At 50.3% G+C, this 17,200-nt stretch overlaps 2 protein-coding genes across 6 annotated transcripts in view; one reads left to right on the plus strand and one right to left on the minus strand.

The window, feature by feature from the left end:
- ETV5 (ETS variant transcription factor 5) overlaps positions 1–11,130 on the minus strand; it is a 65,984-nt gene extending 54,854 nt beyond the window's left edge. Inside the window, exons 1-5 of one of the 5 annotated variants that reach the window (XM_070072454.1) lie at positions 10,817–11,130; positions 6,620–6,738; positions 6,406–6,493; positions 6,237–6,284; positions 6,083–6,133 (exon numbers count right to left, since the gene is read on the minus strand). In XM_070072454.1, coding sequence (XP_069928555.1) covers positions 6,083–6,133; positions 6,237–6,284; positions 6,406–6,493; positions 6,620–6,664 — 232 coding nt within the window. In that variant the 5' untranslated portion in view covers positions 6,665–6,738; positions 10,817–11,130. Of the gene's footprint in view, positions 1–6,082; positions 6,134–6,236; positions 6,285–6,405; positions 6,494–6,619; positions 6,767–8,381; positions 8,541–9,704; positions 9,967–10,816 lie in introns of those variants that run through there. The other 4 variants (XM_008266578.4, XM_017346937.3, XM_008266579.4 and 1 more) reach the window with 4 other exon arrangements.
- LOC127482821 (uncharacterized) overlaps positions 8,637–17,200 on the plus strand; it is a 38,827-nt gene continuing 30,263 nt past the window's right edge. The window contains exons 1-2 of the mRNA XM_051818434.2: positions 8,637–8,666; positions 9,610–10,185. Of these exons, the coding sequence (XP_051674394.2) occupies positions 8,637–8,666; positions 9,610–10,185 (606 nt within the window). The remainder of the gene's footprint in view (positions 8,667–9,609; positions 10,186–17,200) is intronic.

The following is a 17,200-nucleotide window of genomic DNA, read 5'->3' on the forward strand; positions in this document are numbered from 1 at the left end:
GTAGAGTTACAGAGAGAGGAAGAGACAGAAAGGAAGAGCTTCTATCCACTGGTTCACTCCCCAGATGGCTACAACACCTGGAGCTGGGCCAATACGAAGCCAAGAGCCAGGAGCTTCTTCTGGGTCTCCCAAGTGGGTGCAGGGACCCAAGGACTTGGGCCATCTTCCACTGCTTTCCCAGGCCATAGCAGAGAGCTGGATTGGAAGAGGAGCAGCCAGGACTAGAACCGGCGCCCACATGGGATGCTGGCGCCACAGGTGGAGGATTAACTTACTGCGCCACAGCAAGGCCCTTGGCTAACCAAGATTTGAAAATAACACTGTAACACCTGGGGTCAGATCACCTGGCCTCCCTCTCCCTCACACTTTCCGCATCCTTTGCTTCCTCTCCACCTTCAGCCACCGGCTCCTGAGAAGTATAAACCAAGAGCCAAGAGCCGGGACTCCCTAGAGCCTCTAAAGCACCTGCTGTTTTCTTTCCTACCTTTCAAAACAAAACCACTCTAGGAGGATCCTTTCCAGCAGAAACGGCCCATGACCACAGAGCAGGCAAATGGGGAGTCTCTTTTACACTCCCATCTGGAACCAAGATGACGTGGCCTCCCCTCCACCCAGCCACTGCCTCCCCCCCAAACCCCCCCAAAAAAATACTGCCTCTACTGGATCAACCTCACGCATTAAAGAAAAAAAAAAGCCAGCCAAATAATCTGCTAGTGTAGCAGGATTAAGAGCAATGCGTTTTAGGCTCAGGGGCTGTCATAAGAGTTAATCCCATTCCCCCAGCCTCTTAGTGCAAAGTATTCATGAAAAGTTGATTTTATCAGTTAATTAGCCAGTCCTTAGGAAATCACTCGTACTTCCTCTAGTCGCTCCATTCTTTTAAAAACACAGAGCTAAAAAAGAACACATCAAGGGGAAAATGGGGTCATTTGGATTTTAAAACAACTCTATATTTGGTATGGAGGCCATGATTTTAAAGTAAGATTTTGTAGCGGCCTCTCTTCAGCATGTTTCAGTCATTCAAGATGCTGATAGGTAATATCCACAGTATCATCACTGAAGTGAATGAATGAGGTTTGTTTTTTTACAAAAAAAAAATCAGAATTGAAATCTGCATTTTAAAAAACTGTGATTGAGAGCCAGTGTTTTGGAGAAGCAGGTAAAGCTGTCGCCTACAATGCCCACCTGCTATATGGGCACTGGTTGCTGTCCGGGCTACTCCACTTCCCAACCAGCTCCCTGCTAATGGCCTGGGGAAAGAAATGGAGATGGCCCAGGTGCTAGGGCCCCTGCCACCCATGCGGGAGACCCAGATGAAGCTCTGGCTCGTGGCTTTGGCCTGGCTCAGCCTTGGCTGTTAGGGCCACTTGGGGAGTGAACCAGTGGATGTAAGATCTTTGTCTCTGGCTCCCCACAACCCCCTGTAACACTTTCAAATAAATAAATAAATCTTTTTTTTAAAAAAAAAAAAAAAAAAAACCCTGTTATTTATATTTGCTACGATCTAGTATTTCACCATTCAGAACTCAAGCAGACAAACTAGAAAAATTAATGCCACATTGGCCACCCAGCCCCACCCCGCACTGGAGCACTGTAGGGTTCCAGCTCGTGCACGGCTTTGACTGCAGTCCATGCTGTGAAAATGTGTAGTAAAGACTTCATGGTTTGCTAGCTCCATGTGTTCTATGACAGGTGTAGCTACATATACATTTATCTAGGTAGGCACACACAGACTCATTTATAAATATATAATCACATATACACACTTTGACCTGTATACACATGCTAGTATGCACATATACACGTCAGTTCTTATACTAATTTTTGTGTTCTATAATTTCTCTTTACCAAGATATTGAAAAACTTTCTCAGAATTGCAGAAGGAAGAGAACATGTGTGACAGATCTGTGTGTGTGTGTGTGTGTATGTAATTCTTTCAAATAACCTTTTAAAAAATTCAGATGACAGAGAATTTTTGGATTTCAGATTTTTGGATTAGCAATGCTCAACTAATAAAGTCCATATAAATATTCCAAAATCTGAAAAACTCAAAAATTGAAACACATCTGGTCCCAAGCATTTCAAGTAAGGGACTGTCAACCTTATCAACACCCTCCACCTCCCGTAAAAGACGATCTCTTCAAGGGATTTTAGTTCCAACAATCTAGGAATTTTTTAATGCATATTTTCTTTTTTTTTTAAAGATTTATTATTTATTTTTTGAAAGGCAGAGTTATAGAGAGAAACAGAGGGAGAGACAGAAAGAGAGTTCTTCCATCTGCTGGTTCACTCCCCAAATGGCTGCAGTGGCTGGAGCTGGGCCAATCAGAAGCCAGGAGCTTCTACCAGGTCTCCCACATGGACGCAGGAGCCCAAGTACTTGGGCCACCTTCTGCTGCTTTCCCAGGTGCATCAGCAGGCAGCTGGGTTGGAAGTGGAGTAGCTGGGACAGGAACCAGTGCCCACAGGGGAGGCTAGCACTGTAGACAGCGGCTTAATGCATTACACCATAGTGTGGCCCCAACAGTCTGAGATCTTTAGGGTTATTTTGCAACACCAAGGGCCGATGGAGGCACTAGCAGAATCCATGGTTTATAGGTTTGCACTTTCTATTCCATTACATTTGACCTTTAAGAGTTTCCAAGTAGGGGCTGGCACTGTGGGTTAAGCCTCTGCCTACAAGTGTATCCCATATGGGCATCAGTTCAAGTCCCAGCTGTTCCACTTCTGATCCAGCTCCCTGCTAAAGTGCCTGGGAAAACATCAGAGATGGCCCAAATGCTTGGGCCCCTGCACCCGCATAGGAGACCTGGAAAAAGCTACGGGCTCCTGGCTTCGGCCTGGCCTAGCTCTTGGCCATTGTGGCCAAGGGGAGTGAACCAGTGGATGGAAGATCGATCTCTCTTTCTCTCTTTCTGACTTTCAAAAAAAAAAAAAAAAAAAAAAAAAAACCCACACCTTTTACAAAAGAAGTTTTCCCAAGCAGGGGGTACTTTAAAAATGTGTATATTGGTGAGGTGGAAGTAACACCTCTAGAAGTATTAGAAGTAAGCCAGACAGCTCTGTAAGACTTCAAGAATGACAGCTTCATTTACTGAAATCACACTCATGGTTGGATGCCTTTGGGCAGCTAACTCAAATCTGGAAAATTTACAAATTAAATCTCTTTAGAAGTTGAGTTTACAATGTTTACCCCCCCCCCCCAAAAAAAAAAACCCAGAAAAAAAAAAAAAGCTCTAGTCTTTAAAACTGATATTCCCAGATAAAAAACCAGCACCCATGTCACTCTGTGCCTCCTTCTTTCCTATTCAAAGGCACTGTCTCACCCAGGCAACCGATGGTGGAAAACTAATCACAGCACTGATAACAGGGAGGGCTGACTATCACCAGAGCCTCTGGGAAGATTGTTACAAATGTTTCTGATGCCTAGGAAAAAGGTTTTCCCCTTTCCTGCAAATAATAAGTTTGGTTCCTAATTCATTGATTGGGTGATTCAAAACGACTCCTAAGGTTTCATTAAACCCCAGTTTCTTTCCCTCCTCTGAAACAACCCTGGACTCTCCAAGAAGATGAGGAAGGAGCAGAAGTTGCTCCTGCACACAAGCCCTGTGAGAGCTCACAGATGGCTAAGAGTGGGCTGCCCAGCTGCCGGCTCTGCCAGCTCCTCCCCAGCTCTTCTGTCAGTCAGAAGTGCAGTCCAGGGGCCCATGCTGTGGCACAGTGGGCTAAGCCTACACCTGTGGTGCCGACACCCCATATGGGCGCCGGTTAGTGTCTCAGCTGCTCCTCTTCCAGTCCAGCTCTCTGCTGTGGCCTGGGAAAGCAGTAGAAGATAGCCTAAGTGCTTGGGCCCTTGCACCCATGTGGGAGACCAGGAAGAAGCTCCTGGCTGCTGACTTTGGATCGGCCCAGCTCTGACCATTGTGACCTTTTGGGGAGTGAACCAGCGGATGGAAGACCTTTCTCCGTCTCCCCCTCTCTCTGTCTGTAACTCTACCTCTCAAATAAATAAATACATAAATATCTTAAAAAAAAAAAAAAAAAAAAAAAAAAGAACTGCAGCTCAGCACTGTGGCCAGAGGAGATGGCTGGATAATGCGCCATCCCACGCTTCTGTTCTTGACCAGCGTCTCATGCAAGTCATCTATCTGAATCTATTCTCCAAGCTCCACCTCAAGAAACATGAGTCACAGAGGAAGCAAGAATTATTACAAGGTTTTTCTAGGCTACTCAACATACTGTTTTATCCTTAAAAGACAGGAAAGCTCAACCTTAAGAAGTTAAAGCAAAAGCAAACAAGGTTAAAAAAAAAGTCATACTTGGTAAGCAGAAACATCTCCCAAAGCAACTCCATTTAAGGTCTGGTATTTTAATTAAAGAACTTAGCATAAACCATTCGCTGAGTAGGAATTATTTCTAAGGAACCAAAACACTTTTATTGATTTCTCCACTTTAGCCCATTCCCACACAGAAACACCTCTTCAGGTACAAATCTTACTTGTTAACATCTCTCTATGGAACACAGCCCTTGCTGCAGGCCACGCGGTCAATGTGCACATAGCGTCACACCTCTCTTTTCTCTCTTTTGGGTTCCAGAGAAACAAACCAAGGTGTCATAAAAGCATTTCAAAGAATCGCTGCCAAGAAAGCCACCTCCCAGACTGCAGCTGATGCTGCTCTGAGCAAGAACTGGCCAAACCGTCAACAGGGAACAAAGCTGGATTACAAATCCCGTCTTTCATCGTGTGCACATACACACACATGCACACACACATAATTTGAGTTATCTTTATTTAGCCTTCTAGTGGCAGGCATCCCAATTACTTGAAAGCAATCAAAGGGCAATAATTAAAATTCATTTACTTGCCTATAGAAAACACCCAGAGCAAGCTGTGACAAAGCTAAGGTAACCAAGCATCTGTGGGTTACAGTTTAATCCCTTTTAAAGTTTCATGGCGTTCTGCCTTGGACAGGAGGCCTATCATTAAAGAACGTTTAGCTGGGACTTCTGTTCTTTCATTTCATAAATGTAAAATACCCAGCTTTACTTAGACCCAAAGATACTCTGTCTCCTACTGGCATTTTTATGCACACACCCCAGAGATAAAACAAAGCTGGGAAGAATCTGCTGGTGCAAAAATGAGACATCGAATCCATGCCTGGCTCAGGTGCTTGCTATTATAAACTATGACTAAGAGACACGAATTTCTCTATGATGCAACTCTCAAGAGAGGCAGCATTTTCTCCAGGCCTCTCTTAAACCTGCTCGTTCGCCAGTGACTAATGCTCTCTAGAGCGGCTCTGTGCTGCTCAAATTTCATCAGGCAGCTTTGTCCTTGATAGCTCTGCCTGGACCACAAAAGCCTCCAAACCTGTGGAGGACAGCCCCAGACGATTCAGTGCGTGAAGGCTGAGGATGCCCCTGCCAGCACTGAGAGCCATCTTTTGAGCTCCTCACTGCATTTTATTATCTCGAGGAATAAGCACTTAATGACCATTCAAAAAAAAAATGTTTCTACTCTTGGAACAGCAAAGTCAGGGGGGACTATGAGAAAAGTAACTGCCAGTCAGGTCACTCTTCGACCACCCCTTGTCAGCTTAGAAGTAGAAACGAGTTTGACAACAAACACGTTGCGTGAGACCACAATTAAGTGGATTTTCCCATGAACTACTTTCTGCACCTTTAAAAAGAACGGAAAACCTCAGGTTCGTGATTTGCATCCAGGACTTAATTTATAAAACAAACCCAAAAGCTGTCAGATACTGTCTAGCGAACAGATGCTTGGTCCAACATCATATATGTCAGTTAAACTTAATTTTCAGCTAGAAGGTTTGCAAAGCTGTAAAAGCAGGAAGAAATGTGGGGTGGAATTTTGTTCCGTCAATCTCACCTGCAAAGGAGTAGAAGCACTTTAGGAATCATTTCAATAAGGAACAAAACAAGTTTTCTGGGTTAGCTCTGATTTGTCACAAGTAACTACTTGCAAAATCTGCGGGCTCTGGCTGAGGCTGTCCCAGACTTGGGTGATCCGAATCAAATACGCGCTTCAGAACGGACGCCCGAGCCCCGCGAGACACTTACGGTTATCAGCCTGGAAATCTGGGACAAACTGTTCATCATCAGGAACTTGTGCTGCAAAAGAGATGTTCATTTTAGACCGTGGATTTTTTTTTTTTTTTATTAAAAAGCACAGTGAAATGCTTTAGATGAAAAATAGAACAGCCAAGAAACTTGCCTTCAGCTAACCAAGCCTCTTGAAGTTGACTGAGATCTTGAAACAACTCTGGAATTGAAAACAGGAGACCCCAGAATGAGGATCTTTCTTCTGCTTGGGAGAAGGTGGGGGGTTGGCGGGGGAGCGTGACTGGAGGAAGCCACAACACAGGAGGGGTGTGCTTCACTACCTTCAGAATCGTGAGCCAGATCTGTGTCCAGAAACTTCCTCTTTCTGTCAATCACAGGCCGCCCTCGGCATTCCTCTGATCGGGATTTCTGAAAGAGGCCAGAACACCTGAGTGTGGTACACAGGTCAAAGGGGGTCGACCCGTTGAAGCAGCATGGAGAAGACTCATCACTGAGCAGGGAGGATGAGACAAACCAAACGTCACGTGGACTTACCCCTGGGACCATAAAAGGGACTTGCTGATCATAAAATCCATCCATGATGCTTCCAACGTCTCTAATGCCGCTTTGAAAGGTTTCAGCATTGAGTAATTTCTGGGGCAAAGGAAATCCTCCTGTAACAGGAATTTGGGAGATCTTCAACTGCGGGGCAGGGAGAGAAACGAAGCAATTTTACACTACTTTTTCCTTTAGGGCCTGTGCCAAATCACTACCGTTTTCTGAAGTACTTGAAAGCCCACTCAAGGCGTAAGTTATACAGACCAATGGCAGGCTTGATTAACGGTATCAAAGCTGCACCACGGACTTAATGCCATTTACTCAAGCACCATTTCCTTTCTTTTCTCTCTCCCTCTCTCTCATCATCATCGTCAAGGTTCTGGTACTGCCTGTCCCCCCATCAGAAAAAGAAAAAGACCTTATTTCATTATTAAAGGGTGATTTCAAATTTCTCTCATATGCAAGATCCCCCAGGGCAGGGTTTTAAAAGGAGATAATTTAATTTTTGATAGTGCAGTGACAGGAAGTAGAGAAACTGGGTTTAAGTATTCCAAATTATTGGCAATTAACACCCTGACATACATGGTGTTTCTAAAAGTATTTTGTAGGTCAGTGGTAAAATACTATATATAGTTCCAGGAATAAAGTTGATCAGAGGTAAGCTCTTCACACACAATTCTTTATTTAAAATCTAAACCTTCTGTCCAAACAGGTGTACCTGTAGTGTCTATAATATCACAAACTGTCTCCATGGTAACTTATCTGTGATATCACCAACTTCTGACAGAATAAAAGTCTGTGAAAAGTAATAAACGAAACTAAATTCCATTACACATATTTTAAGTGCATCTGTGCCAAAAGTCTTTTAAAAAAATGCTTAAAGCGAAACATCCATGGCAGAACATTCAGTTTGTCTCTTACAGTGAAGTCAATTTCCCCAGACATATCAACAAAGAAATAAATAAAACTCATTTCAGCACTGGTGAATGTTTAGCACTGCGAAGAAAGGTTAAGAATCAGAAGGGAGGCGAGAGAACTTTCTCTAATTTTGGAGGAACAAAGTGATAGTAATTTTAGAAAGGTTCCAGCTTCTGGAACTCCGTTTTATTCTCCATATGAAAACATAGGTTCTTACAAAATGGGGGAATGCATTAATTTCACTCAGCCTAGCTCTAGCAAGGCAGTAAGGGTTTCTTTTGTTTAATTTGTACACGAATTTTAAACAGGGAACTTTTTTATTCCCAGCGGGCAATTCCATCCAATCTGTTTTTCACACTGCGTGGAGCATCTCAAATTTTCGAAAGTGAGCAGGATACCAGAGAACCCTTCACCGCCAGCCTCCTCCTCAGCACGCTGGCCCAAGTAATCAGATATTTTCAAAGTCAAAAGAAAGAGGAGCAAAACAGCACACAGTTTATAACTTCCTAGAAAAACACCCGGGGCCAGCCTGCCCGCCTGCCTTCCAAACAGCGCAAAAGAGTTCAGGATAAAGCCTCGTTCTCACATGTCACCAACCCGTACACAAAACGCGAGAAATCTCAGAAGTGAGCGAAGGGGCAACCAGAAAGAGCTCTCTGTCTCCGGCGGAAAATCTGCCTGGTTAAATCGTGGCTTTAGAAATTCTGTCAGCGTCTATTGGGGTGGGGCAGGACACCAGAGGGGAGACACTTTCAGAATATCACGATAAAATACTTCTCCCTGAAGGGCAAATCTATTTGTAAAGATGAAATTAAGAGGGGAAAGAAAAAATAAAAAAGACCTGCCATGAGCGAACCACAAAAAGCAGCGTCGAGTTGAAAGCAGCCTCCGGAGTTCAAGGGCTAGCAACGCCGTGTTCAAAGTATCTGCTATGCGCCCGAAGGGAAGGCTCGAGTCCATCCAGGAGTGTAAGCCACTTCCTTTGCGCTCCCCCTCCCGCGCCCCCGCCCCGCGGCGCCCCCAGGAAAACTTTAACTCAGCGCTGCGGCGCGGCCGAGCCCCTCCCCCGCGGCGCGCAGCGGGCCCGGTTTTATGAATGGAGAGCGAGCCGCGGCCGCCACCTCAGGTAGAGGCTGTAACTGGATCCCTCGCGCTGGGCCCCATTCACAAAACAAGACACACTTCCACCCAATTCCCAGCCTTCCCCATTCATGAAAACTCCTTCAGCTGCGCCCCCACCCCCACTCCCAACGCACGCCCAGCCTCCGACGCAGGCCCCTCACCCCAGCGTTTTAGGAAGAGAGCTCAATGCTTCATTCACAAAAAGGGAAAGGGGGAGAGGGAAGGAAAAAAAAAAAAAAAGCCGCAGGGAGCAGCGAGCCAACGAAAGAAACCCGCTTCATTCATCAAGTCGCCGACATTCATAAAACGAGGTGCTGCGCCGGGCGCTACCAAGCGCCTCCAACCCACCCCCCCAGATCCACACATCGCTCTTCGGCACCCCCTCCTCGACCGGGAGTTCCGTTCCCCCCAGAGGCCCGGCTCGTCCGAAGACTCGGCCCGTCTCCTAATCCAGCCCGAGGCTCCAGCATCGCTCCATCCCCCTCCGCACCCGCTTCCCCCACACCCTCCGCAGGCCGCTGCTCGGGGGCTCCCCGATTTTCCTCGGGAGTCGCTGCGCAGCCCGACGCCCTCGGCTTACTGATGATGGGGGCAGACGGGGCTGAGCGTCCACTTTCCACAGCCTGAAACTTGCAAGGCCTGCAGAAGTTCCTGGCCGACCCCCACCCCGAAGGCTACACCCTCCGGTGTCACTAACCTTCTCTGGGTGTTGGGGGGGCAGTGGCCCTCACGCACTCCTCCCCCACCCCACCCCCCAGCTGCAAAGCTCCGCCAAGCGTCTCTTCTCGCGAGCCTCCAAGTCCCCTCGGGGCTCAGATCTCCAGAGACTGCAAAGCTCCGCAACTCGGCGCTCCCCATCTCCACCTTGAAGCCCCCGCACCTCGCGCTCCCGCGCGCCTCCCCAGCGACGTGCGGAACCCGCTCCTCTCGCGCTCCGGAACCGTTAGCCGCCCCCGCCCGACGCCTCCCTGGAACCGAACCGGACCGGGCCGCGGGGGACGGCGGTGGGGGGTTGTCGGTCAGCCAGCCCCGGGGGACTCACCCCAGATGTGCACCCCGAGTTTGAGGATGGAGGAACAGCCCGCGAACTCTCGCCAGCTGGGCCGTTCGGACGCGTTACAGGACACCCCCTCCGATGCCCCCCTGTCCCCGCAACGCCCCCACACCTGAGGCTGCCGCTCTCCTCCCCTTGCAGCGGCCCGGGCGGCGCAGGCGCGCTCACGCACGCGCGCACCGGGCCTGGGCGCCTGGACGAATGGCTGGGCCGAACCGCTCCGGAGACTGAACCGCTCCGCACACCAGCGGCTGGACTCTGCGCCGCAGCTGCCAACCAGGCTGGAGCGGCTGGCCCGGCCCCCAGCGGCCCACTGCTTCGCCCGCCGCCATTGGCCTGCGGCCTTAACCCACCCTTGTTCCCATTGGCCCGAGGCCGTTCCCGCGGCTGTCCATCACCTCTTGTTTACCCTGTCTTCGGGCAAATCCAGCCGAGCCGCCCCATCAACTCCGGCTCCCATTGGCCAACGGTACGTCTCTCTCCACCCCACTCTGGGGTCTGTTTTACATAATTTATGCACCGGGGGCCGTTAGCCAATCAGCACAGGCTTGTTTATGTAATGAATGTAAGGACGTTTTTCATTCATAAAAAACGCGACCTGAGGGGGAAGCTTAGCTGAGTCAGTGAAGCACTTAAAGGGGCAGAGGCCGGGCGGAGCCGCCGTTACTTCCCACTTTGCCGAAGCTCGGCTCTTTCCCCTTCCCCACTCACCCCCACTTCTCCCTCCGGCCTGGATTGGGTCGCTTGGCGCCAGACCATCGCAGCTGCAGCACCCAGCGAAGTTATGGTTTTAGAATCAGGCGAGAGGAATTCGTCATTACACACACACACACACACACACACACACTGAAACTCGCCGACCAAGCCGGGCGTCGGGCCCACAGAAACACGGAGAACGGAAACCGAGCCCTCTAATCTCAGCCACCATTAGGAGAGGCCTGCGTTTCCAGTGGGAAGAAGCAGCAGCGTCCATTGAGTCTGGGTCTCGAACAGATTTTAGTGACTGGCTCATGCTGGCAAGGCCCAAGGCCCGAGCAAACCCCACTGGCTCCGGGTGGGTGGGTTCTGGAGCCGAGGTGAGGGAGGGTCGGGGCTCTCACACGTCCTCTCCGGAGTCCGCTCCCGTCGGTTCCCCCACCCGGAAACGGATCACTCCGAGGCTGGCACGCAGCTCGGCCGCCTGCTTTCCGTTCGAGCGTTGACTGCAAGATGGTGTGTTTGCGAATCAGATCCCTGCAGCTGGGAAGCACGAGAGGCGGTCCTGCTCGCTCCACGACAGAGCACTAAGTGCCGTCGCCGAGAATTTTCACTGGGAGTTCCAAGGCGCAAACCAAACAGCACCCTACTGCCCCGGCGCCCCCTGCCCCCTCCCGGGGAGGCCTCGGCGGCGCCGTCCTCTCCCGCTGGATGCTGGGGCTCGCGAGGAGCTCCTGTGTGCTCGCTCTGTCCGTGCGCCCTGGCACTGGGCCCGTGTGCCTGCGGCGCAGAGGAGCCAGCCCCTACAAAAGGGACGCCTAGAGTAGCCAGCCCTGCGGCTGCCCCTCACCCCCCCCCCACCCGTGGAGAATGCAGTGTGGATCGCTCTCCGTCTCAAAAAAAATAAAATAAAAAAAAGGCTTTAAAGTCCAACTGTTTCCACCTTCTTGCCTGCCTCCACTTGTGTAACTTACACAGAGTGGGCGCTGGGCATGCTGCCTTTAGCCCTTGAATTATCTATTTGGCTGCACCTAAGGAACCTGGGGCACCAGTGTTGAGTCCTGGGCTCTGTACTGACCAGGCATGAGCTGCTGACTCTGCGGGACACTGGCCTGGGCCTGAGCTGACCCGTGGGAAAGTACTTCCGAACTTTTAACGAGAAGTTCCCTGACATTTGATTTCCTGGTTGAGCATTTTGCTTCCAAGTCCAGTTTTCCCTTAATGCCTTTTCTCATTTCCCACATGGCACCCATCCTGTCGTTTTTTGCCCAGAGCTTTTTTTTTTTTTAAAGATTTATTTATTTGAAAGGCAGAGTTACACAGAGAGAGAAAGAGAGGCAGAGAGAGAGAGAGAGAGAGAGAGAGTCTTCCATCTGATGGTTCACTCCCCAATTGGCTGCAACCGCCAGAGCTGCACGAATCTGAAGCCAGGAGCCAGGAGCCTCTTCCGGGTCTCCCACATGGGTGCAGGGGCTCAAGGACTTGGGCCATCTTCTACTGCTTTCCCAGGCCATAGCAGAGAGCTGGATTGAAGTGGAGCAGCCAGGACTGGAACCGGCGCCCATATGGGATGCAGGCATCACAGGCAGCGGCAGCGCTTTACCCACTACGCCACAGCACCGGCACTGCTTTTGCCCTGGTCCAGTGGTGCTCCCAGGTTGTTGATGACATCTTCTAGGGCTCTAACTCCCCAGCCAGCTGCAAGGTCCAGGTGGGCTCCCAGATCCTCCTCCTCCCCAGCTCTGCCCACCCCAAGCCCTCTCTAGGCTCTCTGATCCAGGCCCCAACCCTCCACCAGGCTTGTGTTCCCAGGGGGCCACATGTCCCTCACCATATGAACAATACCACTTCGATCCCATTTTCTATCTTTAGCCACAGGAAATCAGTGCCAGAGACTTCCTCCACCGGGCTGGACTTGATGGCTAGAGTGGGGCTCCTGTGACCTTTGCCTTAAGCCTCTGCTCTCAGACACATCTTGGGAAGAGAAGTTGGCTGCCTGGGCTGAGGAGTGATAGTGGCTGCATTGGGAGCAGAGGAGGAGTTGAGTGACAGCTTTGTATCAGAACGTTGTCATAGGCACAAGATCATGTGCAGGAATGTATACCAACATAGGACTGTTGCCAGTTAATTATTTAGTCACCCAGTAGACATTTGTTTTGTACTGAATACCCAGCTAGACCCTGTGCTAGGCAAAAAGAACACAGAGATGACTAAGACCCCGTCTCAGAGCCGGTGCTGTGGCGCAGTGGGTTAAAGCCCCAGTCTGCAGTACTGGCATCCCATATGGGCACTGGTTCGAGTCCCAGCCGCTCCACTTCCGATCCAGCTCTCTGCTGTGGCCTGGGAAAGCAGTAGAAGATGGACCAAGTCTTTGGGTCCCTGAACCCATGTGGGAGACCAGAAGAAGCTACTGGCTCCTGGCTCCTGGCTCCTGGCTCCTGGCTCCTGGCTTTGAATCAGCATAGCTCCAGCTGTTGTGGCCAATTGGGGAGGGAACCAGTGGATGGAAGACCTCTCTCTCTCTGCCTCTGCCTCTTTGTGACTCTGCCTTTCAAAAAGCTAAATAAATCTTTAAAAAAAAAAAATACCTGGTCTTAGCCTCACCCTTGGAGGAACCTGCAGTTGTCCATTATATAATTTCAGCACTTGAGGTTTGCTGAGCGCTTAATAGATGACTTATGCATACTATCCACTATTCTGAACAGACTGTCTCATTTAACTCTCAACAATCATAGTGCCAAATTGGTCAGTGTTATTAATATCTCTGTAGATGGGAAACAGACACAGAGAGATTAATCACCAGTGGTCATAGAGCCAGTACAGAGGTTGCTGGAACTGGGTAAGAACCCAGGTCCTCACACCCCCACCCGTATGTGGGGACTGAGAACATATCTCTGTGGCCTGGCCAGTCACTGGGATTCACCCTCTGCACCTAGAGGCACAGGGAGGCAGTTTAGCTCAGTGTAGAGCCAGGAAGGACTTTGGAATGTTTGGGGTGGCCCTGCAGAGAAATACTGTAGCTCTGATGAGCCTCCTGTCATAGGAGGCACTCACACGGAAAGATTTAGGGAGAGTGCGGAGGACGATGAGCTCTGAGGATGGTTCCAGCTCTCAGAGTCTCTGGTTCTGGGAATTCAGAGCTTTGTGTCAGACAGGGAAGTCCGGCCCTGGGCACAGTTTGTGATGGCCTTTCTCGTCGGGTCGGCTCCTAGGCCCAGACTGATTTTTGTCATTAACTCTTTCTGGATGTCTTATCTCTCTCTCCTTTCTTCTTTTCTTCTGCTTCTCTTTATGATCCACCTCCTGGACCCCCAGTCCCAGCCCACTACCCTTCTCTCTATAAGTGTTCTTTTTTTTTTTTTTTTTAAGATTTATTTAATTTATTTGAAAGAGAGAGGTAGAGAGAGGTAGAGACAGAGAGAGAGGTCTTTCATCCACTGCTTCACTCCCCAGATGGCTGCAATGGCCGGAGCTGTGCTGATCCAAAGTCAGGAGCCAGGAGCTTCCTCTGGGTCTCCCACGTGGGTTCAGGAGCCCAAGGACTTGGGCTATCTTCCACTGCTCTCCCAGGCCACAGCAGAGAGCTGGATGAGAAGAGGAGCAGCTGGGACTAGAACCGGTGCCCATATGGGATGCTGGCACTTCCAGCCAGGGCTTTTAACCTGCTGCGCCATGGCACCAGCCCCTCTATAAGTGTTAAGGGTCGGGGCTGACACTGTGGCATAGCAGGCTTAGTGTCTGCCTGCGGCACCAGCATCCCACATGGCTGCCAGTTCATGTTCTGGCTGCTCCACTTCCGATCCAGCTCCCTGCTGATGCACCTGGGAAAGTGGTAGAAGATGGCCCAAGTCCTTGGGCCCCTGCATCCATGTGAGAGACCCAGAGGAAGCTCCGGGCCTGGCCCAGCCCTGGCCATTTGGGGAGTGAACCAGAGTATGGAAAGTTTCTCTCTCTCTCTCCCCCACTTCTGTCTCTGTTTCTCTGCCTCAAGTTAAGGGTCAGTGTACAGAGGCTCTTTGTCTAGAGCCTTGAGTCTTTCCTTGTACGAACATTATTCATGCTAGAAGTTGGGTCGAGCATATGTTCTAGAAGCATTGTTCCCTATCCTCTAGGACAGAAACAGGATTGGAAAATACTCCAGAATTCTCCACTGGTGTTGTCCTCCGGTGACAGCAGAACCCACGTAATCATAATAAGAAAACTTGACCCTTTCTTTAAACTCAATTCACAGTGTGTCTTCAGAAACAACATGGAAGCCGGGGAAAAAAAGAAGTGCCTTATCCCAAGCCTGACAACTTCAGTGTCCATTTATAGGACTGTTTTTAGAGTTTCCCCCTGAAGTGTCCAAAGAAAGTTGAGGCTGGCGTTGTGACGTAACAGGTAAAGCTGTTGCCTGCAGTGCCGGAATCCCACATGGATGCCAGTTCATGTTCCAGCTGCTCCATTTCCAAACCAGATCCCTGCTAATGCACCTGGGAAAGCAGTGGAAGATGGCTCAAGTGCTTGGGCCCCTGCACCCACGTGGGAGACCTGGAGGAAGCTCCGGGCTCCTGGCTTCAGCCTGGCCCAATGTCTCTTTAAACAAATAGGGGCTACAGTGCCTCCAGCACTCCTTATAGCCAGGGAATAGTAACAGAACTCAAAATGAGCCAGACAGTCTGCTGAACACTTCACCTACATTAGCATAGCTGGGCCCAAAGACCGCCCTCTGAGGGAGGTGCTGTTGTCACCCATTTTTCATAGATGAGGAGGCTTAGGTACAGAAAGGCTTGATAAACAATGACTCCAGGTCGCAGGGCCAGCACAATGAGGGGTGGGGACTGTGCTGAGCAGGCAGGCGCCTCCAGAGCCTGCCCAAGCAGGACTGGGCCATGCTGCCTCAGCCCCCGACCCCCTGAACCAAGAGCTGGGCGCTGGGCCCTGTCTCGGCCTTGGCTTGTACTGCCTCGATTCTCCCAACAACCCTGTGGTGTAAATATCACCGTTGGCCCCATTTCCTAGATGAGGTTAAGAAACATGTCCAAGGTCACAGAGCTAGTGAGAGCGGGAGGCCGGAGCTGGATGCACACCGTGAACAGCGTCCTTGCTCCTGAGCACTTGGTCTCGCTGCCTTAGCTGCTCTCATCCTGCCTGCGGAGCCGGGCTCTGCTTCCCCGGGGGAGCTGGCTCCCGCAGTCCAGCGGGGATTTGTCTTCTCCAGAGCCACTTCAGGAAGAGAATGGAGCTTACATTTACTGAGTACTGCGGTACACCAGGCTCTGTGCTGGACACTGAACACAATGACATCTCAGGGAAACTCCCAGTCCCTGGGGAATCTGCGAATAATACTCAGGACGCTGACATGAAGGGCGAGGAGCTTCAAAACATTGCTGTGCCGCCGGCGCTGTGGCATAGCGGGTGAAAAGCCTCTGCCTGCAGTGCCGGCATTCCGTATGGGCACTAATTCGAGTCCCATCTGTTCCACTTCTGATCCAGCTCTCTGCTGTGGCCTGGGAAAGCAGTAGAAGATGGCCCAAGTGCTTGGGCCCTGCACCCTCGTGGGAGACCCAGAAGAAGCTCCTGGCTACTGATTGGCCCAGCTCTGGCCATTGTAGCCATTTGGGGAGTGAACCAGTAGATGGAAGACCTCTCTCTGTGTATTTCCCTCTCTCTACCTGTAATTCTACCTCTCAAATAAATAAATAAAATCTTTTTTAAAAAAGTGACATATCATCACTAAAAAACAAACAAAAAACCCCAAAAACAACAACAAAAACATACGGCTGGGGTTTCTCAGGAAGGCTCAAGTGAGGTCCTTGATGGAGCACATGTCCTGGACCCCATGACCTAGCTGGCCTGGGGGGTGGGGTGGGGTGGGGGGTGCCTTTATTTTCTCCTGACTCATTTCCTGAGCTGCAGGACAAACCCTCAGCTCTTAGATCTTAGGAACCGTCTACCACCAAGAAAGCCTAGGGAGCATAAAGCATGAGGAATTTGGGAAGATTTCTCCTCTTTTTTTTCCCCCAAAAATCTGATTAAAAAAACAATTGGACAGAAATCTTTGGAAGCCTCCTGTGGCTTCCCATTGCCTGCACAGCTGGGTCCAGCTCTGCGGCAGTTGTCCCTGCAGCTTGGTGAGCCTGCAGTTTCTCCGAGCCCCTGGGCCCCTTGGTCTGGCCGTGCAGGGACAGAGCTGGAGTTCCTGGAGTCGGTCACCTGCCAGCATCCTGCACTACCTCTGAGGTCCATCAGGGACCACCTTCCCCAACAGGAGGGAGCCTCAGGCCACTGGGCCTTGGAGCGGTCCTGTGTCTGATCATTAGTGGTTTTCTGCCCCGTCTCCGTCTTGGGCTATCAATCAGAACTTCTCAGTGCGTTAGAGTGTGCTCCAGCCCTTCACATGCACGGCATTGTTCCGCCTCTGATCCGTCAGCCGGGAAACCAGCAAGCCAGGTGAGTTTGAGTGGACGTAGAGAAAGAGTCCATGGGTTGGTTCTGAGCGAGAGCTAAAGTGCTTCTTCCTTCAATAAGGAAGTAGTGAACTTGAATGTGTAGACTTGGCAAAATCTATTTTGACTGCTCAGAGGCCTCTTCTTGCTTCCTTTTATGCACTGGGTGGTGAGTTTCATGCCACCAGGAGTTAACCCTCGCTGTGACACCGTCAGACTGTCACTCCCAAAGCAGCGGCAGGCTCACTCAGAACCTGTGCCTGGGAAAGGCTTTGCTTTGCCGTCTCCCGGCAGCCCCACTGGAAAAGCAGACTAAGGGGTTGGCGAGGCTGGAAGACGGCTTCTCTTGTGGACCTGCCT

Source organism: Oryctolagus cuniculus, chromosome 4 (assembly GCF_964237555.1).
Source record: "Oryctolagus cuniculus chromosome 4, mOryCun1.1, whole genome shotgun sequence".
Taxonomy (NCBI): domain Eukaryota; kingdom Metazoa; phylum Chordata; class Mammalia; order Lagomorpha; family Leporidae; genus Oryctolagus; species Oryctolagus cuniculus.